A 23598-nucleotide genomic window follows, 5' to 3' on the forward strand; every position below is an offset into this window, starting at 1 on the left:
GCACCAGGATGGCCCCCTCGTACGCCAACCTTTTCATGGGTCGCTTAGAGGAAGCCTTCTTGGTTACCCAAGTCTGCCAACCCAAAGTTTGGTACAGATTTATTGATGACATCTTCATGATCTGGACTCACAGTGAAGAAGAACTCTAGAATTTCCTCTCCAACCTCAACTCCTTTGGTTCCATCAGTTTCACCTGGTCCTACTCCAAATCCCATGCCACTTTCCTTGACGTTGACCTCCACCTGTCCAATGGCCAACTTCACACATCCGTCCACATCAAACCCACCAACAAGCAACAGTACCTCCATTATGACAGCTGCCACCCATTCCACATCAAACGGTCCCTTCCCTACAGCCTAGGTCTTCGTGGCAAACGAATCTGCTCCAGTCCGGAATCCCTGAATCAGTACACCAACAACCTGAAAACAGCTTTCGCATCCCGCAACTACCCTCCCGACCTGGTACAGAAGCAAATAACCAGAGCCACTTCCTCGTCCCCTCAAACCCAGAATCCCCCACAGAAGAACCACAAAAGTGCCCCGCTTGTGACAGGATACTTTCCGGGACTGGACCAGACTCTGAATGTGGCTCTCCAGCAGGGATACGACTTCCTCAAATCCTGCCCTGAAATGAGATCCATCCTTCATGAAATCCTCCCCACTCCGCCAAGAGTGTCTTTCCGCCGTCCACCTAACCTTCGTAACCTGTTAGTTCATCCCCATGAAATCCCCAAACCACCTTCCCTACCCTCTGGCTCCTATCCTTGTAACCGCCCCCGATGCAAAACCTGTCCCATGCACCCTCCCACCACCACCTACTCCAGTCCTGTAACCCGGAAGGTGTACACGATCAGAGGCAGAGCCACGTGTGAAAGCACCCACGTGATTTACCAACTGACCTGCCTACACTGTGATGCATTCTATTTGGGAATGACCAGCAACAAACTGTCCATTCGCATGAATGGACACAGGCAGACAGTGTTTGTTGGTAATGAGGATCACCCTGTGGCTAAACATGCCTTGGTGCACAGCCAGCACATCTTGGCACAGTGTTACACCGTCCGGGTTATCTGGATACTTCCCACCAACACCAACCTATCCGAACTCCGGAGATGGGAACTTGCCCTTCAGTATATCCTCTCTTCTCGTCATCCGCCAGGCCTCAATCTCCGCTAATTTCAGGTTGCCGCCACTCATACCTCACCTGTCTTTCAACAACTTCTTTGCCTCTACACTTCTGCCTCGACTGACATCTCTGCCCAAACTCTTTGTCTTTAAATATGTCTGCTTGTGTCTGTATGTGTGGATGGATATGTGCGTGTGTGCGAGTGTATACCTGTCCTTTTTTCCCCCTAAGGTAAGTCTTTCCGCTCCCGGGATTGGAATGACTCCTTACCCTCTCCCTTAAAACCCACTTCCTTTCGTCTTCCCCTCTCCTTCCCTCTTTCCTGATGAGGCAACAGTTTGTTGCGAAAGCTTGAATTTTGTGTGTATGTTTGTGTTTGTTTGTGTGTCTATCGACCTGCCAGCGCTTTTGTTCGGTAAGTCACCTCATCTTTGTTTTTATATATAATTTTTCCCACGTGGAATGTTTCCTTCCATTATATATATATATATATATATATATATATATATATATATATATATATATATAAAAAGAAAGATGATGAAACTTACCAAACAAAAGCGCTGGCAGGTCGATAGACACACAAACAAACACAAACATACACACAAAATTCTAGCTTTCGCAACCAATGGTTGCCTCGTCAGGAAAGAGGGAAGGAGAAGGAAAGACAAAAGGATATGGGTTTTAAGGGAGAGGGTAAGGAGTCATTCCAATCCCGGGAGCGGAAAGACTTACCTTAGGGGGAAAAAAGGACAGGTATACACTCGCACACACACACATATCCATCCACACATACACAGACACAAGCAGACATTTGTACACTCGCACACACACACACACACACACATCTGTGTGTGTGTGCACCTGTGAATAAGTGTGGTAAGTCTTGGTCTTTGGGTACTGTTTCACACGTTATAAATTCAGTGGGTAGAGTGAGGGGCTCACTTTATAGTATTTCTGCAAATGATGCACCAGGGTCCTTTTTTATGTGCTGTGAGAATGTCCAGGAGAATCCATGGAAGGGCCACCAGCCGTGATACTGAGTGGTACATGAGAGCAGCTTTAATGGTCCAATGCAACCATTCCAAGAGTTGATTGGTAGAGGTGGTAGGCAGTTGTGTGGAACTGGTGGCATCTGCGATAGTGACATAAGTAATTGAACAGTTGGGATTCAAACTGCCAACTCAGGTTCAACATTAAGGAGGCTGGGCAACAGTATCCGTCAATCCAACTGTTGAGGAGTGTTTGTTACTGTCTCTGCTGACATGTTGGAAATGGATGTGGCCTCCACCCATTGTGTCATGTGATCTGTCATGTAATGGTAACCTAACGATTCAGGGAGTGGCCCTATGACATCAGTGTGGACATGCTGAAACCGCCCCTTTGGAATTGGGAATTTACCAAAGGGTGGCTGTATGTGGCGGCCAGTTTTTGCCTACTGACATGGAATGCAAGTCCTGGTCCACATGGCAAAATTGTTTTTAATGTTAGGCCAGACAAACTGTTCTGTGATGAAGCATACAGTAGGGCAATGCCTGGATGTGCAAGGTTAAGGAGATCAAAAATTGTCCTGCAATATGCATCTGAGACGATTGGTTGGATCCATCCATTCATAGCACTACACCAAACTTGTTTGGTGGTGCTGGGTAGCATGCTTTGTTGCAGTTGGAGGACAATGACTGGTTTGTTAAACAAGCTGTGGAGATCAGAATCTGTTGCTTGTGCATCTATGATTCCGTCAAAGTGCAGCTGGGTGGAGGTAGCTGCAATATTGAAAAGATAGTCCACCACAGTGTTACAGGAACCTTTAACATATCGCACGTTGGTAGTGAACTATGCTATGAAATCTAAGTAGCAGCATCTCCTGGGTGCAGAATCTGCCAATAGGTAGTGGAATGCATCTGACAATGGGTGATGGCCTGCATATATCGTAAAGGGATCTCGCCTCAACATCATATTGAAAGTGACGAACTGCTTCATATACGGCTAGTAGTTCAGGGTCAAATGTGGACTGTTTTCTCTGGGTATCAGTAAGCTTACGTTAGAAGAACTGAGCAGCTGACTGATTCCACTAGTCTCTTTCTGTAAAGCACACCTGCTTGAGTAATCGCTAGCATGAGAGAGAGTTAGTAGATGTGTGTTGGGCGATGGGTGGGTGAGGGTAGCGCCATGTAACAGGTGTTCTTTTATTTTGTCGAAGGCCACCTGCATTTGCAGTGTTCAGTCGAGGCATAGTTTACCAGAAATATTTGTGCTGCACAATGCTTGAGTGAGTGGTAGAAAAATCTCAGTGGCGTTTGGCAGTTGGTTCCGGTAGAAATTTATGACCTCCAAAAACCAATGCAGCTCTTGGTAGTTGTTTGGATATGGGAGGAGGCACATCTGGTCACTTTTCTCAGGAGGACGCATTCCAGATGCGTGGAATGCATCAACATGGTGTCTGACAAAAGTCACATGGGGTTTGTTTATCACAACCCCATGAGAGGCCAGCGTATCAAGGGGGATATACAGGCGGTCATCATGGTCATGCTTGTTTTGCGAAAAGATTACGTGACATCATCTAGATAGGAATAACAAAAAGTTAAATTGCACAATATGCTATCAATAAAAACTTTTCATGTCCATGCCATGATTTTTAGTCCACACAATATGTAGAGGAACTCAAAGAAGCTGGTTGGCATGGTTATTGCGTTTTTTGGCATGTCTCCATTTGCCACTGGAATTTGCAGGTATGCTGTTTAGCATTTGATGATGCTGAACATTTTTGCTCTGACTAAGACATGGGGAAAAAGCATGCAAGTGTAGAATGTGGTAGCTGTTAATGATTGCACTGATGATAAGGAAGTGGTAGTCACCACATAGGCACCTAGTATCATTCCTTTTAGGAACTACTTTAATTGGGGAGGCCCAACCACTGTCTTATGGCCTGACTATATCAGCTCACAAAAGTTCGTCCGCCACAGATTTAGCAACATTAAGTTTGTGGGGAGCTAGATGATAGGGGCGATGACAGACAGGGGGACTTGGTGTGATTGTAATGTGGTGGGCTGTACCATCCCGCATGGCACAGATTGTATGTGGTCTATTGGGGGAGCGTGGATCGAGTCCAGGAAGCAAGGCATGATGTGGTAAGCTGTCACTGTTAATGTCACACTGTATTGTCTGCGGAGCGCACCAAGTGGGGTTTGTGATGCTTCACTAACATCAAAAGCGTCCATGGAAGACATGCTGTCGTAGTGATCAGTGTCAAGGTGATGAAGGTAGTCGAGATGCTGTTGAGCAGCATGTAGTGCGTTGGTGAAGCATGTAACCTCATTGTCATGATGTAATGATGAGTATTTAGCTGTCTTTAAGAATAGTTGGTTGAAAAGTGCTTTGCTTTGTAGCTTCAGGTCCAGTGGTGTGTTGAGGGGTGGCAGCATGCCCGGTGGCATTGCAGTGTTGGCAGGTAATGTATCGCTCACCACACCATGGATCAATTGCTGGCCACCCCATCGTAGTAGGAGGGTACAATTTAAATCCAGCTGTAGCTGGTAGTGCCAGAGGAAGTTGACACCCAGGACTGGTTCACGTGTCTCTGTCACTAGGAATGTCCAAGGTATTTGCATATCTGTGCCAAGGATGAGCATGATGTGTGCAGTTCCAAAAACTGCGATTTTAGTGCCACTGGCTGCCGCAGTTGCCACAGCGAAGATGACAGTGTAACAGGCACACGAGAGCAAGTGGTAGAGTGCTGACATTGGCGTCTGTGTCTGTATCAACAAGGAAGTACAAGTGCGTGCACCTGTCATGATCCAATAGTCAGGGACCATCTGTCCACTGAAATGCTCCCTCGGTGCTCTTTTTTTTTTTTTTGGGGGGGGGGGGGGGGGGGATGCAAAAGCATCTACTTGATGAAGAGCAGACTGTTGCACCTACGTCAGTCGCTGAGGTAGCTTGGGTAGGTGCAGGGTTGTCTGCACCACTGTGTGTCCTGCCCAGACCTGGTGAAACCCAGCAATAGTATTGTTATGTATAGGACTTGGAAGCAGGCGATGCACTTGGTCGGTGCAGCCTTTGTTTGTACACAGAGTCAGGGCGTTGGCCAGCTGGGTGGGTGACAACCTCAACCTCAGCTGTTGTGATAGGTGACTGCTGCCCACCATGGCCATGAAAGGCACGTGGAGTGAGAGAGGTAGTGGAGCCACAGCCTGATTCAGTTCAGTCCAGCCATAGTCAGACAGTCTGCGGCAGCACAGAATGTTGGGGTAGCTTGGCCAGAATTGTGCAAAATTTGTTTCCGTGTAAGTGTGCTGGGCATTGACTGCAACATAGAATTGTGGCTTGTTGATTATAATGTGGTGTTATGATAGTGCCTGCTTTTGTCAGTGAGTCAAAGTTTAAATTCCAGCAGTGCCTCTTCATTTGCAGGCATCGCTGTTTGGATGTTCTCTAGCAGTTTTAGAAGCCAAAATATCAATAGTGCACAATCAGGCAGGAGTGTTGGCACAATTACAACTCACAGGCGGCACCAGAGCAAAGATGGCATGCTGTTGCCCAATGTAGTCTCATTGTTTACGAGATGTAGCTGCTGCTCAGGCATGCTTGTTAGATGTTGTTGAGTGATGAACTTCTCGTTGTCCCAATCGATGCTACTGGCTGACATCAAACACTCACTGAAGGTGAACCACATGATGGGAGAATGAATTCAGAACAATGGTAGCATCAGATGGTGATGAATGGTATGGTGACCATCAGTGGTTTGATTGTAAGGCACCATCATGAGATGGGCAGCAGGAGGGGTGGAAGACATGGGAGCATCGGTGCGCAAGGTAGGCAGGAAATGTGGCTTAACATTGGGTGGTGCACGATGAGGTGGGTCATGTCGCAGCATGGGTGGTGCCAGCATATCATGGTGATGTGCATAGAACTCAGGTGACTGATGAATGGCTGCATGGGTGAGTGAAAATCGAGGGCCGATGTAGTAGGTACGACTTTTCCAGTGTCATATGTTGAGAGGGCAGAAAATGCATATTAGAGTGCACTTGAGGTCCTGGCACCATAAAGAAGGAAGGCATAGTCCCTTTATTATCCAACAGCACTGTCTATGTGCATTTGTTCTTGGTGCAGCTAACACAAGTGTGACACCACTCGAACAGGGAGACAGTGGTATCTGACCCTGCTGAGGCGAGGCCATGTAAAATGCGTTCTCAGAGTCCATAATTGGTTTTGGTGCTGGTTGCAGGTGATGGAAATGCGAAGCACTGTGCTGGACCAGAAGTGAAGTCGGTTGTGATGCCCAGTGTGGATGGTGCAGCTGGGATATAAGGGACGTCATAGTCTGTCTCATGAAATTCGCGTTTACTTGCAACGGTCAGAACAGGATTTCAGAACTCAAAATGCATAGGTATTAAAAAAAGGTGATGTAAACCTTGATCCTGTGGTCTGTTGGCAGATGCATGACAAAACAGAACAATAGAATGGTATGGTGGGGGCCATAGTTGTTCAACCGTAATGGTACTGTGGGAGCCATCGGTATGGTTCGGGGCATTAATGCGAGTGTTATAACTCTATAATCACTAGTAATGTTTTATCCTGTGCTAAAGTTGAAGGCACTCAGATTAACATTTGTTATGGAGGAGGGTGGCCATTGTTTATTGTGACTCTCACTCGGTCAATTCAACACTGCTTGACACAGTTCACTGCTTGGCATTAGCAGTGATGCGAAGTTGGTTTGAAGATGTGGCGAACAATGAAGCCATTGTCTCTATGTTGTTCATCACTGTAGTATCATCCAAGCCTTGACAGATATTCTACGTCTACATCTACATCCTTACTCCGCAAGCCACCCGACGGTGCGTGGCGGAGGGTACTTTGAGTACCTCTATCGGTTCTCCCTTCTATTCCAGTCTCGTATTGTTCGTGGAAAGAAAGATTGTCGGTATGCTTCTGTGTGGGCTCTAATCTCTTTGATTTTATCCTCATGGTCTCTTTGAGAGATATACGTAGGAGGGAGCAATATACTGCTTGACTCGGTGAAGGTATGTTCTCGAAACTTCAACAAAAGCCTGTACTGAGCTACTGAGTGTCTCTCTTGCAGTCTTCCACTGGAGTTTATCCATCATCTCCATAACACTTTCACGATTACTAAATGATCCTGTAATGAAGCGCACTGCTCTCCGTTGCATCTTCTCTATCTCTTCTATCAACGCTATCTGGTACGGATCTCACACCGGTGAGCAGTATTCAAGCAGAGGGCGAACAAGCGTACTGTAACCTACTTCCTTTGTTTTCGGATTGCATTTCCTTAGTCTTCTTCCAATGAATCTCAGTCTGGCATCTGCTTTACTGATGATTAATTTTATATGGTCATTCCATTTTAAATCACTCCTAATGCCTACTCCCAGATAATTTATGGAATTAACTTCTTCCAGTTGCTGACCTGCTATATTGTAGCTAAATGATAAAATATCTTTCTTTCAATGTATTCGCAGCACATTACACTTGTCTACATTGAGATTCAATTGCCATTCCCTGCACCATGCGTCAATTTGTTGCAGATCCTCATGCATTTCAGTACAATTTTCCATTGTTGCAACCTCTTGATATACTATTTAGTGATATTGCACAGGCAAAGTTCATGGATTTCACAAGCACTTGTCGAGAGATGATGTCAACATTGCCAAAGAAACGATGAGGTTGTACCATTTGTAATGGCAGCATTCTTGACAGCATAATAAGTGCAGAAGATTTTTGACCTGACAGAAAAATCCTGGGGCAATGCATAAATTTGGGATCATCATTGTGGAAAATGGGGTACCAGCATTGTGACAGCAGATTAGTGACACAGCATGGAGATACGGTTTCCACACTATTTATTAGCCAGCACACATATATAAAACAAATGTACATGTTACAAGCATACAGTGTGTGCTAGCTGCCTCTCAGGGCACTAATCCTCCTTTACAGAGAAGAGGTGCTACGCCGCCACGTACTTTTTTCCCTCTTTTTTCCTCATGGCCAAGCAACTGTATCACATAATAAAGTTCTGTATGGTTGCATTCATTTTTGTTTCAGGTTGCAGTGGGAGCTCAAGTGAAGAAAGTTAGCTGTGGAGTGGATCATACAGTTGCATTATGTCAGCCATATGTTTGATAAATATAAAGAGTTTGCAAATAGTATATGTAGACATAGATATAGTAAGGATATATCATTTTCATTTTAATTTGAAATAAATAGTAGGAAAGTTGTGGTGAAATTTAAATATTAATATTTCATTTGAAATGAAATGTTCGCAATTTGCCTTTCTAAGTTTGCTAAATGGAAAGAGTTAAAACAAATAAAATTAATCCATTCACATACAGAAAAATAAGATCATTGATAAAGAAGATCGAGGAGGACATGATGATATGAAGCAAACCAATAAATAAGTGACATTTGATAATCTGAATAGAGATGATCTGAAAATCAAATTGCTTATTCATTTTGTTGTGAAATACAGTTTAGCTAAAGAAATACTAAAAATGTTTGAAATAAGAAAATGTATTTGTATGAAACTTGTTGACCTGTGGGTTTGCTTCAGTTTCCATGTAAATCTGGCATAGAATCCAGAACTTGACTTACAATTATGTAATAAAAATGTTGTTGTACATAGCCAATTAAAATTTTGTTTAAGTGGCTGGGTGTTTTACAGATGACAGCTACAGGAAACTTGCTTGATGAGATCTGAAGCACTTTGGGTGTGCTGATTCCATGTTCTGCATTTTGAACATTTTGTAAATAGATGTAGAAACTGACCATTGTATTTAGCTTGATTTATGACACAGACAGATGTGTAAACCATGTCTGGAGAAAATTGTAACTGATTTCTGGACTGCAAATATATGTTAATATTCACTAAAACCATAATTCCACACATGTATATGTCAGTTTCCTTGTGTGAATGTGTGTTTGTTTTCTATTTCTGAAGGAAGACTTTTTTGTCCAAAATGTTAAATGTTTAGTACTTTTTCATTATGCCTGTCTGCAACTCGATGCCTCCTCTGTGTGGTGAATAGCAGTCTATTCTTTTCATATAATTGTTGTTATTTAATCCTGGACTTTGTATTATTATTACTACTACTACTACTACTACTACTACTACTACTATTATTATTTTAATTTGTGGTAGTCATCATCATAATCATATTTCTTTGTCTCTTCATTTTTTGGATTAGCTTTTTAAGTACTGCAAATATTCATAGTGTAACTACATTTTTTCTTTCTACAATAAATCAGTAATACTACTCAACCAAGTTTTAATGTTTCATTAATAATTAAATTACACATTTCTCTCCATTCATACACAACTGAAGACTCTTCATTGCTGCTACTCAAGACTGACTGTAGTCTGACGCAGCTGGCAGCTAAGCTGGTCTATTGATACATTTATACAACTTTTTTAACAGTTATGTGCATTTTACGTAACATTACATACGTAAGATAACAAATCTACATCTACATCTACATCCATACTCCGCAAACCAAATGATGGTGTATGGTGGAGGATACCTTGAGTACCTCTATCGGTTCTCCCTTCTATTCCAGTCTCGTATTGTTCATGGAAAGAAGGATTGTCGGTATGCCTCTGTGTGGGCTCTAATCTCTCTGATTTTATCCTCATGGTCTCTTTGCGAGATGTACGCAGGAGGGAGCAATATACTACTTGACTCCTCGGTGAAGGTATGTTCTTGGAACTTCAACAAAAGCCCATACCGAGCTACTGAGCATCTCTCCTGCAGATCGTCCACTGGAGTTTATCTATCATCTCCGTAATGCTTTCGCGATTACTAAATGATCCTGTAACGAAGCGCACTGTTCTCCATTGGATCTTCTCTATCTCTTCTATCAACCCTATCTGGTACGGATCCCACACTGCTGAGCAGTATTCAAGCAGTGGGCGAACAAGCATACTGTAACCTACTTCCTTTGTTTTCGGATTGCATTTCCTTAGGATTCTTCCTATGAATCTCAGCCGGGCATCTGCTTTACTGATGATTAATTTTATATGGTCATTCCATTTTAAATCACTCCTAATGCCTACTCCCAGATAATTTATGGAATTAATTGCTTCCAGTTGCTGACCTGCTATATTGTAGCTAAATGAAAAGGGATCTTTCTTTCTATGTATTCACAGCACATTACACTTGTCTACATTGAGATTCAATTGCCATTCCCTGACCATGCGTCAATTCGCTGCAGATCCTCCTGCATTTCAGTACAATTTTCCATTGTTACAACCTCTCGATATACCACAGCATCATCCGCAAAAAGCCTCAGTGAACTTCCGATGTCATCCACAAGGTCATTTATGTATATTGTGAATAGCAATGGTCCTACAACACTCCCCTGCAGCACACCTGAAATCACTCTTACTTCGGAAGACTTCTCTCCATTGAGAATGACATGCTGCGTTCTGTTATCTAGGAACTCTTCAATCTAATCACACAATTGGTCTGATAGTCCACATGCTCTTACTTTGTTCATTAAACGACTGTGGGGAACTGTATCGAACGCTTTGCGGAAGTCAAGAAACACGGCATCTACCTGGGAACCCGTGTCTATGGCCCTCTGAGTCTCGTGGACGAAACCCATGCTGATTCCTACAGAGTAGATTTCTAGTCTCCAGAAAAGTCATTATACTCGAACATAATACGTGTTCCAAAATTCTACAACTGATAGACGTTAGAGATATAGGTCTATAGTTCTGCACATCTGTTCGACGTCCCTTCTTGAAAACGGGGATGACCTGTGCCCTTTTCCAATCGTTTGGAATGCTATGCTCTTCTAGAGACCTATGGTACACCGCTGCAAGAAGGGGGGCAATTTCCTTCGCATACTCTGTGTAAAATCAAACTGGTATCCCATCAGGTCCAGTGGCCTTTCCTCTTTTGAGCGATTTTAATTGTTTCTCTATCCCTCTGTCGTCTATTATTTCAATATCTACCATTTTGTCGTCTGTGCGACAACCTAGAGAAGGAACTACAGTGCAGTCTTCCTCTGTGAAACAGCTTTGGAAAAAGACATTTAGTATTTCAGCCTTTAGTCTGTCATCCTCTGTTTCAGTACCATTTTGGTCACAGAATGTCTGGACATTTTGTTTTGATCCACCTACTGCTTTGACATAAGACCAAAGTTTCTTAGGACTTTCTGCCTAGTCAGTACATAGAACTTTACTTTCGAATTCATTGAACGCCTCTCTCATAGCCCTCCTCACACTACATTTCGCTTTGCGTAATTTTTGTTTGTCTGCAAGGCTTTGGCTATGTTTATGTTTGCTGTGAAGTTCCCTTTGCTTCCGCAGCAGTTTTCTAACTCGGTTGTTGTACCACGGTGGCTCTTTTCCATCTCTTACGATCTTGCTTGGCACATACTCATCTAACACATATTGTATGATGATTTTGAACTTTGTCCACTGATCCTCAACACTATCTGTACTTGAGACAAAATTTTTGTGTTGAGCCATCAGGTACTCTGAAATCTGCTTTTTGTCACTTTTGCTAAACAGAAAAATCTTCCTACCTTTCTTAATATTTCTATTTACAGCTGAAATCATCGATGCAGTAACCGCTTTATGATTGCTGATTCCCTGTTCTGCATTTACTGTTTCAAATAGTTCAGGTCTGTTTGTCACCAGAAGGTCTAATATGTTATCGCCACGAGTCGGTTCTCTGTTTAACTGCTCAAGGTAGTTTTCAGATAAAGCACTTAAAAAAATTTCACTGGATTCTTTGTCCCTACCACCCGTTATGAACGTTTGAGTCTCCCAATCTATATCTGGCAAATTAATATCTCCACCCAGAACTATAACATGGTGGGGAAATCTACTCGAAATATTTTCCAAATTATGCTTCAGTTGCTCAGCCACGACAGCTGCTGAGCCAGGGGGCCTATAGAGACATCCAATTACTGTGTCTGAGCCTGCTTTAACCGTGAACTTCACCAAAATTATTTCACATTTCGGATCTCTGTCAATTTCCTTCGATACTATTGCACTTCTTATCGCTATAAACACGCCTCCCCCTTCACTGTGCAGCCTGTCTCTGCGCTATACATTCCAATCTGAGTTTAGAATTTCATTACTGTTTACATTTGGTTTGAGCCAACTGTCTGTCCCTAATACTATGTGGGCATTGTGACCGTTTATTAATGAGAGCCGTTCTGGGACCTTTCTATAGATGCTCTTGCAGTTTACTATTAGCAGATTAATATTGTTATTCCCTGTTGCATTTTGACTACTCCTACCTTGCCGCGTCTCAGGAGGCTTCTCGTCGGGCCTAGGGAAGGAATTATCTAACCTAAAAAAACCATATGTGCATTCCACACGTACTCCGCTACCCTTGTAGCCGCTTCCTGCGTGTAGTGCACGCCTGACTTATTGAGGGGGACCCTACATTTCTCCACCCTGTAGCGGAGATCGAGAAATTTGCACCCTATATCTCCGCAGAATCGTCTGAGCCTCTGGTTTAAGCCTTCCATTCGGCTCCAAACCAGAGGACCGCGACCGGTTCTGGGAATGATACTACAAATAGTTAGCTCAGATTCCACCCCGCGAACAAGGCTTTCTGCCTTCACCAACTCCGCCAACCGCCTGTATGAATTGAGGATGGCCTCTGAACCCAGACGGCACAAGTCATTGGTGCCGACATGAGCAACAATTTGCAGTCGGGTGCACCCAGTGCTCTCTATCGCTGCTGGCAGGGCCTCCTCCATATCTCGGATGAGACCCCCTGGCAAGCAGACAGAGTGAACACTGGCCTTCTTCCCCGACCTTTCTGCTATTTCCCTAAGGGGCTCCATCACCTGCCTAACGTTGGAGCTCCCAATCACTAATAAACCCCTCCCCCCATGTGCCTGCTCGGACCTTGCTGAAGGAGCGGCCACATGTACACTCACAGGCAGAGCGGACGATGCCACACGGCCAGCCTCCAAATTGACCCTCTGCCTCGTGCGCTGCGAACGCCGCTAAACCCGCCACTCCCCTTGGGGAGAGGGTGGCCCAACTGCGCCCGGTACCCGCGAAGATGTCTTGACAGCAGGGACAGTGGGTGAAGCATGTAACACCTGGGGTAACACCCACTGCCGCTACACTCCGAGGCAGCAGCCTGAAGATGGCTGACCGCGGCCATCAACACGTTCAGCTGTTCGCAAACAGTGGCCAGCTCCTCCTGCGTCCTAGACTATGCTGCTGGAAAATATCCTCCTTCATATTTCGAAAATAGGTCTCTACACCCAGAGAAACAGCAGCCCTGTGTGTTTGTGTGTGTGTGTGTATGTGTGTGTGTGTGTGTGTGTGTGTGTTTTACTAAATCTGAAAAAGGACTTTGTCAGATAGCTTAGATTACTTTTAAATGTGTCTATATGCTGCTCGAAACATGAGTAGAAAATTTCAAATTGTTGTTACTTCATCCAGGATTTTCAGTTGTTTAATTTACAGTAAATTAATTACTGTGTTTTTTAGAAACAATTTGTTCAGTCTTTGAAGCTAGTTTCACTGAGAACACAAATCACAGTCAAATATCCCACTTGTTACCATTTTCTATATCTATAGTCTGGAAGACACCTCATGATGTGGGGCATAGGATACTTTGAAAACTGCCATCACTTCCTTCCTTTCCTGTGCCAGTAGTGAGTGGTCTGTGGGAACGATTCTTGATCAGGTTATTTGCGAGCTCAAATTTCTCTAATTTTACCTTCATGATCGTTTTGCAAGCTATTCATAAGAGGTAACAATGTATGGTTTGACTCTTGTAAGATGTACATTCTCAGAATTGTAACAGTAAACCACAGTATGATGCAGAATACCTCTCTTGTAGTGCCTGCCACTGCAGTTAGCTGAGAATCTCCATAATGTTTTTGTATTAATGAAATGAATCTGTAACAAAATGTCGTGCCCTTCTTTGGATCTTCTCTAACATACCCATCTGATTCAGGCCCCAGCTGGATATCCAAGTTTTGGTTGAATAAGACGCAGTAAGAAACACAGTTATGAGAACCCAACAACTAACTATTTATTTGGTCAAGGCATGACAGCATAGCATAGACAGTTCCATACAGTTTCACAACAGATAAGAAAGTGTTGAAGTGTACAGACAAAAAGACTAGTGTTGGGTAAATGCTGGCTGATGGGCACAGACTGTTGGCAAGAGCCAATGCAAGGACATATAAAGAGCATTTTGCCACTCTGGGGCCACTGGCTCTCGGCTGCAGGTGAGTGAGGGATCAATCTCCAGTGGGGGTCTGAAACAGAAAAATGGCATGCTACTCAAACTGCACGATGCGTGCCATGGCAGTGGCAGCTAAGGTGTTGTAACATATGAGTAACACATTCCTCTTTCCATGAGGGGGGGGGGGGGGGGGCGGTGAGGGGAAGAGTGACCAGTTGCCCATTCTCCCACAAAGTGCTGATGGATGACACATCCATAATATGTGAGGTGGATGTCTTGGATGTGCACAGTTTGAGGAGTGTGAGCCGGTGCAGCAGAGAAATGCCTGCTCCTTCCAGGACAGGCTGTTGCATGGCCTTGGCATCCCAGAGGCTGGGCCTGGCAACAGAAGTCCACGCTGGGGAGCTGTGGTGTGTGGAGAGTTCCCCACATCAGTGCAGGAGGTACCATCATAATGGAAGGGCATCGGCATAGGTGCAGGGGCGAGTATAGGAGTCACCCCTGTCGGTGCTGGAAGCGCCTGGGTCGATGCTGGAGGTGCCCAGACCAAGGTAGGAGGCATCCATGTAGGTGCTGACAGAGGTGAGAGGCCACTCTTTTGCTCACATTGGTGCAGGAGGCAACTGGAGGCCCTCACATTGGTACAGAAGGCATCAAGAGGCCAAACTGCATCATCCGTATGTGGACACAATGAATTGCGGTGCCAGTGGATCCTTGTTCCAGAAGCAAAAATTGTAAAAAGAGATTATCCAAAGAAACACTTTACAGAGAAGGCCTTTGACTGAAGAAATGTACGACAGTGCCACAAGAGTCATGTCTACTGCAGTAGTGGGACAACATACAACACAAGGAAATATGGGCATCAAACGACTAACAAAAAAATGCAGTAAGGATTCTCTCCCAAGATAGCATGGGTGCTGGCCATGGGAGAAAAAACAGTGCGTGGTGCTGAATGCAGATTGCAGCAGGGCCCATCCAAGAACAGGAAATAGCTGTAAATTGTAGCTTACTAGACAGTGTTTGATGGGAGCCAACAGTAGGGAGCCCAGCTATGCATATGTTTAAGAACTGAGGAGTGGTGTCCAGATGAACTCTCACATGTTGCATGATAAGAGAGGGGTAAGATAGAAGTTCCATATGGTGCTGTCATTGTTGTTATCAACGGAGTTGTCCGTTGTGGCAATATTTCCTTGTTTGGACTGCAGCACAGCTTCGTCTTTGTCCAACGGGCTTGTCGCGATGTGTTCCATGAACAGGGATAGAACCATCCCACTCCCCTCTTCCCACCACCAACCCCTCCAATCAACCTGCTTCAACTGGAGAGAGTGGAAAACAGCATTCAAGGACTGCATAATGCACACTGCTGTAGTGGTGGCTAAGGTGTAGTGATGTGAGGGTTACTTTAATGATCTACTTTTGTTGTGATAAGGATTCTTTCAATGAATATCAGTCTGGTTTTTGTCTTATCTACAGTTATTTTTATGTGATTGCTCCACTTTAAATCACTTTGTACACACACCTCCAAATGTTAAATGTATGTGACTGCTTACAGTGACTGTTTTGCAAATGTGTAATCATACAGTTATGGGTCTTTTCACCTATTTATTCACAGTACGTTACATTAGTTGAGTGCCTGCATCAAGTGTCAATCCACTGCAGGTCTTCCTGTATTTTGCTACAATTTTCTAAAGTTGTGTCATCTACATATACAAAAAGTGTCAACAACAGCATCCACAAAAAGCTTCTTGGAAATTCTGGTGTTATCCACTAAGTCATTTATATATACTGTGGACAATAATGGCCCAATAACACTCCCTTGGTAAACCCAAAGTTACATTATTTCTGACAATATCTCTTTGTTAAGAATGACATATTTGTCTGATATTCTGCAGGCACGTATTTTGTTCTTTAGGCAACAGTGCAGAGGTATATTGAATGACTTGTGCATGTCAAGAAACAAATCATCACGATTGATGCAGGTATCTACTGCTTTCTGGGTCTCATGAACAAACAGAGTGCACTGGGTTTCACGTATTCATTGTCTGTGGAACCCATGTTGATTCTCAGAGAGGAGACTTTAAGTCTCCAGAAATGACATAATAAATAAGCATAAAATATGTTCCAGAATTCTACAACATACCAACACCACCATTATAGGTCTTCCTGAAGACAGGAATGAACTTTGCTTTTTGGCAGTCTTACTCCTTCAGCAACCTACAATATCTGGCAAGCTGAAGTTTCCTCCTAATGTTATAACATGATAAGGGTATTGATTCGTAGCTGTCTCCATATTTTCTCTGAAAAGTTCTATCATTCTTGACCGGGAGGCAGGGTGTTAATAAAAGTTTTAGAAATTACATTGTTTAACATGTGAAACTGCTAGACAATTTATGCTTAATTGTATGACCAGTTTCAGTCACCAACATAATTTTCTTAATAGCACGTGTTATATCATAAAACAAAAGTCAAAATATAATATTTACAAGTAATATTTTGTTATGCAAATCTAGCTATGTGAAGTATCAATTGCCCAACTGGAAAATGGTCTCTGACCGAAACCAGTCATAAAATTAAAAATAAACTATACAGCAGCTTCACATGTTAGATAACATCATTTCTAAGACTTATCAAAGCTGTGGATCACAATCAACAAAAGATATTTTGTCTATGAGATACATTCAGAAAGTAAGTGTACTGTGACCAAAATGGGCTGTGATTTTTTTTGTTTTTTTTTTTTTCTTAATGGCTGGAAACACTGATTGGAGGGAGGGGGCGGGGGGGGGGGGGGGGGTGGTTTCTGTGCCCAGAGCAAGCATCATAGGACCACAGTAGTGTATAAATTCACTTTGTAGTGTCCAGTTTCATGAAATATGTCAGTAAGAAATCCCCCAAAATGCAAGCCATGTGCTGTGATCTGCATCTTACTCATGGAAGCTGTTAACACCTACCAAAATTTTTTCATGAATCAAAACAGTTTATGGCGAAGGTGTGATGAATAGAATGAGTGCGTTTAAGTGTTGTAGGGAGTTTAACACAGGCAGAATGAATGTTCATGATGAACAGAGAAGTGGAATATCCATTTTGACTGATGAGTTGGTACAAAAAATTAAGGAAACAGTTCGTGAAGACTGCCGATTGACAGTCAATGAAATTTCTGCAGTGTTTTCACAACTCTCCAGAACTCTCTAATAGAAGACACACTCAGAAACACTGGGATACTGGGAACTGTGCACAAAATGGGTCTCAAAATAGCTGACAGAGCAGCACAAGGATAATAGGGTCAATAGCATCTGTGAGTTTCTTGAACAACTTGAATTGGAAAGTGAGGATTTCTGAGCTCTATTGTGACTGGAGATGAAGCATGGGTGTCTCATTACATTCCTGAGACAACAAGACAGTTGTCAAAATGGCATCACTCCAATTTTCCACCTGCCAACAAATTCAAAACCACAATTTCGGGCAAAAATAATCATGGCCTCAGTGTTTTGGGACTAAAAAAGACATCATTTTGGGCAGCTTTCTGCCTCAGGGGAGGGAGGGACGGTAACCATAAATACACAACAATACTGTGAGACCCTTGAAAAGCTCAAAAGGAGCAGTTAAAACAAAAGGAGGGGAATGGTGGTGATAGGTGTTTGCTTGCTGCACGACAACATGGCCTTAATCACCAAGGTGTTCTGACTCATGTCGTTGTGATGATTTGAACTACAGCCCATACTACCCTGAATTAGCACCTTCAGATTTTCATCTTTTCACCTCTCTGAAGACACACGAGTGGAATTAACTTTTCAACCAATGAGCAGGTGGAAGAAAGGTTCTGAAATGGGGGAAGGAGCTGTCAGGAGAGTTCTTTGAGGAGGGCATAAAGAAGCTTGCCATGGCTCGCCACTGCATTGAACAGGATAGCAGTTGTGTGGAAAAATAGTCAACAAGTGTATCAACAACATCCGGTAATTCTTCTGAAATACATTTTTACTAAAAAAAACCTTGTAAACACCTCATAGTCCACTATCCTGGTATATGCTTCCTGCATGTTGTGCACACCTAGAGCATTTCCATCTGATAGCGGAGGACGAGAAATTTGCATCACAGAACTGTCTGACCCTTTGGTTTAAGCTTTTTATCTGCTCCAAACCTGACAACCATGATTGGTTCTGGGAATAATGCTGCAAAATGCCAGCTGTGCTTCCAATCCATGCACAAGCTAGCTGTAGGGAAGGTTCTCTTCTTCCTGAAGTGCTCTTTGTACTCAGCTAAGAGGACTTCACATCCAACAGACTTTTCTCATGACTACCATTATGGAGTGACAGCTGTTGTTAGGCTCACAAACAGGGTTTATTATCCCAGTTATAAATTGGTTTAACTTCCAATCAACAATAAGTTCATATAACCAACTGTTAACATGAACAGACTCTCCTTATGGTTCTCAGTCAAATTCAGTTCTGTTTGATACATAGATCTCCATAGTGGCTGAGTCTGACAATCAAGGAACTTTGCCATGGATGGATCCCCATGACGTGCTACACTGCTCTACAGACTCTGAGCTCCTGCCTGCTCTGTCATCATGAGTGGCCATCTGATGTCCCTGGAATATCTCCATCATAAATCACCACACCAATCTGGACAGAACCTAATTTTCTTTTACCTACAACTATTATTACTTTTACCTAGTCTTATGCAATTCAACTCTTGAGCCTTATATATATTTCTGTGAACACCAACATATATGATCTCACAATCTCAGTTCAGCATTAAAGGTGTAGATCACCAACTCCCACTGACCACCATGCACATTTGCATCCTTACTTCTGGTGCCCCTCAAGGTTGCTCGATTGTGTCTACTTACATATATGTTGATAATAACTAAGAGTATCCTGTAACATACTTAATTATTGTTCATTTATTCACAACATACGCTTATTCTGTACATCTTCTCGTCCCAATTACATCTTACATTAATACTGAACTATCTGTTCATAAAACCACTCTTTATGTAGCATAGCCACTGTAAGCACATTGCCCCCAGCCCCCCAAGTCCCAACTGTTCGTATACTAAGATCCTGGTTTTTAGGCATACAGTTCTTTCATACTGTTCTCACTGTTCTAATACATACACATGTATTGTCAAACCTGTATCCCAGATAAAGTGGGCACTTTTATTAGTCACATTTGTCAACATTATTATTCTAATAAAAAATATTCTGTACATGAAGTTTGAAGTATGCCATACAGGCCTACATTTTCTTCCAGGTAGAAGTCAGGAGATACCATTCCTGATGTCCTGATCTAGGCTACATCTCCTTATCCACTAAAGGTTCCTTCATGTGCACCTTTTACTACCAATACTGTGGATCCTTAATCCAATTGACTGGACAGACAATGTAATCTTAAATAATATACCCCATTCACGCAAAAGGTAAACAAAGAAACAAATCTAGAATTTTTTTATTTTAAAAGAAGAACCCACTGGACACGTAATAACTGTTTTTCTTAGTAAACATTAATACTTAATTCTGCCTTGCCAGGCAATAATACTATTTTTCTTAGTAAATATTAATACTTCAATCTGCCTTACCAGGCAATAATAACTATTTTTCTTTGTAAACACTAAAACATAATTCTCCCTTACCAAGCACCTCACAGGTTGATATCAACCATGACTTTCATAGTTGCCATCTCATTCAGGTTAATTACAATTCATCACTTGAATGCTATCTAATTTCCATAAGTAATCTCTTCACTCCTCATCACTGAGTAATATCTTCCCTTTAATAGATATCATACCCTTTAACTTAATCTTGCCTAAAAATTGTTTCATTGAACCCCACTTTCCCTTAAATTTTACCTTAACATATTGAAGAATTTATTGCTCATTGACTACAAAAGGTTTTGAATCCTGTATATTAACATCTCTTTTTCTTTCAATGTAATTAGGACGGTGAGCACAGTTGCTTTTGAGTGAGGCATCTATCTTATTACATATGGCCCTTCATAGAGATGTTTGAAACTTGGGTGTTAGTTCTCCAATCTTTGAACTTCTCTTATGCTTCTTTATTAATACCAAGTCCCCTAAATTGTACACTATTGGGGCGCTACTTTCCCATCGTTTTTTTCTCATGCTACATGCTTTAATTAATGTCTTTTTAATATTTGACTGTGATACTGGAGTAATCAAGACATTCTCTTCAGGCAAGTCAATATACACACATCAAAATAATTTTTGCATCACCTCGGTTCTGAGACTTCCGGAACCTGTACAGAAAATTGGAATAGAGATCAATATAAACATCATTTCCACCCTTTTTATAGCTCATGAAAACCACACATTGCATGTTGTGCCACCATACAGCGAGACCTTCAGAGGTAGTTGTCCAGATTGCTGTGCACACTGGTACCTCTAATACCCAGTAGCATGTCCTCTTGCATTGATGCATGCCTGAATTCGTTGTGGCATGCTATCCACAAGTTCATCAAGGCACTGTTGGTCCAGATTGTCCCACCCCTCAGTGGCGATTCAGTGAAGATACCTCAGAGTGGTTGGTGGGTCACGTTGTCCATAAACAGCCCTTTTCAATCTATCCCAGGCATGTTGAATAGGGTTCATGTCTGGACGACATGCTGGCCACTCCAGTTGAGTGATGTTGTTAACCTGAAGGAAGTCACTCACAAGATGTGCACTATGGGGGTACGAATTGGCGTCCATGAAGATGAATGCCTCACCAATATGTTTGCACTATCAGTTGGAGGATGGCATTCACATATCATACAGCCATTATGGCGCCTTCTGTGATCACCAGTGGCATACATCGGCCCCACATAATGCCACCCCAAAACATCTGGGGACCTCCACCTTGATGCACTCGCTGGACAGTGTGTCTAAGGCATTCAGCCTTACCGGGTAGCCTCCAAACACATCTCTGACTGGTTGAAGGCATATGCAACACACATCAGTGAAGAGAACGTGATGCCAATCCTGAGCAGTCCATTCGGCATGTTGTTGGGCCCATCTGTACCATGACGCATGGTGTCGTGGTTGCAAAGATGGACCTCGGCATGGATGTCGGGAGTGAAGTTGCGCATCATACAGCCTATTGTGCACAGTTTGAGATGTAACATGATGTTCTGTGGCTGCACGAAAAACATTATTCAACATTTTGGCGTTGCTGTCAGGTATCCTTCGAGCCATAACCTGTAGGTATTGGTCACCCACTGCAGTAGTAGCCCTTGGTTGGCCTAAGTGAGGCATGTCATTGACAGTTCCTGCCTCTCTGTATCTCCTCCATGTCCGAGCAACATCGCTTCAGTTCACTCCAAGATGCCTGGACACTTCCCTTGTTGACAGTCCTTCCTGGCACAAAGTAACAATGTGGATGCGATTGAACCACGGTATTGGCCGTCTAGGCATGGGTGAACTACAGACAACACGAGCCTTGTGCCTCCTTCCTGGTGGAATGACTGGAACTGATTGGCTGTTGGACCCCCTTTGTCTAATAGGTGCTGCTCATGCGCAGTTGTTTACATCTTAGGGTGGGTTTAGTGACATCTTTGAACAGTCAAATGGACTGTGTCTGTGACACAAAATCCACAGTCAACGTAAATCTTCAGGAGTTCTGAAAACCAGGGTGATGCAAAACTTTTTTAGATGTGTGTACTTTAACAAAGGTTCACCTTCAATTTACTCAGGTAAAATCTCTACAGGTGCTATGTGGATAACCAGATGGGGGAGTTCATTCAGTATTCTTCTGAAATCACTCACCATCTCAATCCACACGGTGTTTACCAGCACAATATGTTCAAGATAACCTTGCTAATTCCCAGATCCTTATATCACCTTGCCATAAATTATGTCCCTTTATCTGATAACAAATGTTTTATTCTCCCTACTTGCTTTAAATAATGATCTGTCAGTTTCAGTATGACACTATGAGTCATGGCTTTGTGTAACAGGATAGAATCCATTCAGTTGTAACTTCTTATATCAATGTTTCTTGTGTTGTAATTGCCTACACTGTCACCCTATCAATATCCATTTTTATCATTGGAATTGTGATTGAACATTGCAGATTAGTAGCATGTATTTATACCCAGGTTGTCTGTTAATTTTCTGCATATTTGTGAGGGGATATTGTTTGCCTAGTTGTTTTATCTTCCTTACTTCTATGAAACATCATACGTGTGTGTCTATTTTTGCTTGCAGCAGATTTTATCTCCTCCTTGAAATGGTCTTCTTACTTGTTTCTGATGGAACCTGTCTTCTGCCAGACTTTTGCTATGAAATGACTACTATTACTTAGTGACAGGGACTGGTAGGTTCACAAACATGATTTACTTTGCCAGTTAAATACAAACAACTACTAAAATGAACAGACTATCCTTATGGTTCTGAGCCAAATTTGGTTCTGTTTGATACATGGATCTTCTTAACTACGAAGTCCAGCAATCATGAAACTTCACCGTGGATGGAGCTCCTTCACATGCTGCACCGCTCTGCAGACTCCAACCCCCTGTCTGCTCTGATGTCCCCAGAATATCTCCAACATAAATCACCACACCAATCTGAATAGAACCTAATTTTCTTCTACTATAACTATTATTACGTATACCTAGTCTTCCGCGACCCAATTCTGAGCCTTATATATATTTCTGTGAATACCAACACACACGATCTCACTTCAGCAATAAGAGTGTATATCAACTCCCATTGACCACCATGCACATTTGCACCTTATGCTACCTTCACTAAAGCAGACAGCTGCCTGTAGGAGCCAAGTGGCCTCTAAACCCAGGCAGCAGACACCATCTGTACTGACATGAGCCACTATTTGCGGCCGGGTACACCACCCAGTGCGTTCAATTGCTGCTAGCAGAACCTTCTCCACATCAAACATGACGCTGTGGCAAGCAGACAGATTAGACTCTGCTCTGCCTTTCTGAGCTGCCTACTGTTTCCTTGAGGGGCTCCGTCCACCTAACCTTTGAGCTCATAGTGACAAGCAGTCACACCCTCTACATTTGTTCTGACCTCTTAGGAAGACTAGTCTCTGTCCCATTGAATGAGGGATCTTGTGCTGGCTCATATGTACTTTCAGCAATTGGCAATACCTCAGACTTTATTTTATGGCATAACACAACAGCTGTGTGACCAGTACCAACTTTCACCTGCTGCCCAGAAATTTACAATCTTGTCACTGTTAGACATTCACCAAAAGGCGAGTGTTAACTGGCCAGGACAAAGAAATCAGAAAGCATTGTGATATCTGAGATCCCAGGTGATGCTTTAGCCACCAGA

The 23598-nt window shown here is 42.9% G+C and overlaps 1 protein-coding gene across 2 annotated transcripts in view; it reads left to right on the forward strand.

Annotated features, from left to right (window-relative positions):
- The window catches only part of LOC124711161 (RCC1-like G exchanging factor-like protein), a 153385-nt gene extending 143991 nt beyond the window's left edge, over window positions 1-9394 (forward strand). For both annotated transcript variants that reach the window (XM_047241195.1, XM_047241111.1), the window contains one exon: window positions 8182-9394. In XM_047241195.1, the coding sequence (XP_047097151.1) occupies window positions 8182-8259 (78 nt within the window). In that variant the 3' untranslated portion in view covers window positions 8260-9394. The remainder of the gene's footprint in view (window positions 1-8181) is intronic.
- The last annotated feature ends 14204 nt before the right edge of the window (window positions 9395-23598 follow it).

Source organism: Schistocerca piceifrons, chromosome 1 (assembly GCF_021461385.2).
Source record: "Schistocerca piceifrons isolate TAMUIC-IGC-003096 chromosome 1, iqSchPice1.1, whole genome shotgun sequence".
NCBI classification, from domain to species: Eukaryota; Metazoa; Arthropoda; class Insecta; order Orthoptera; family Acrididae; genus Schistocerca; species Schistocerca piceifrons.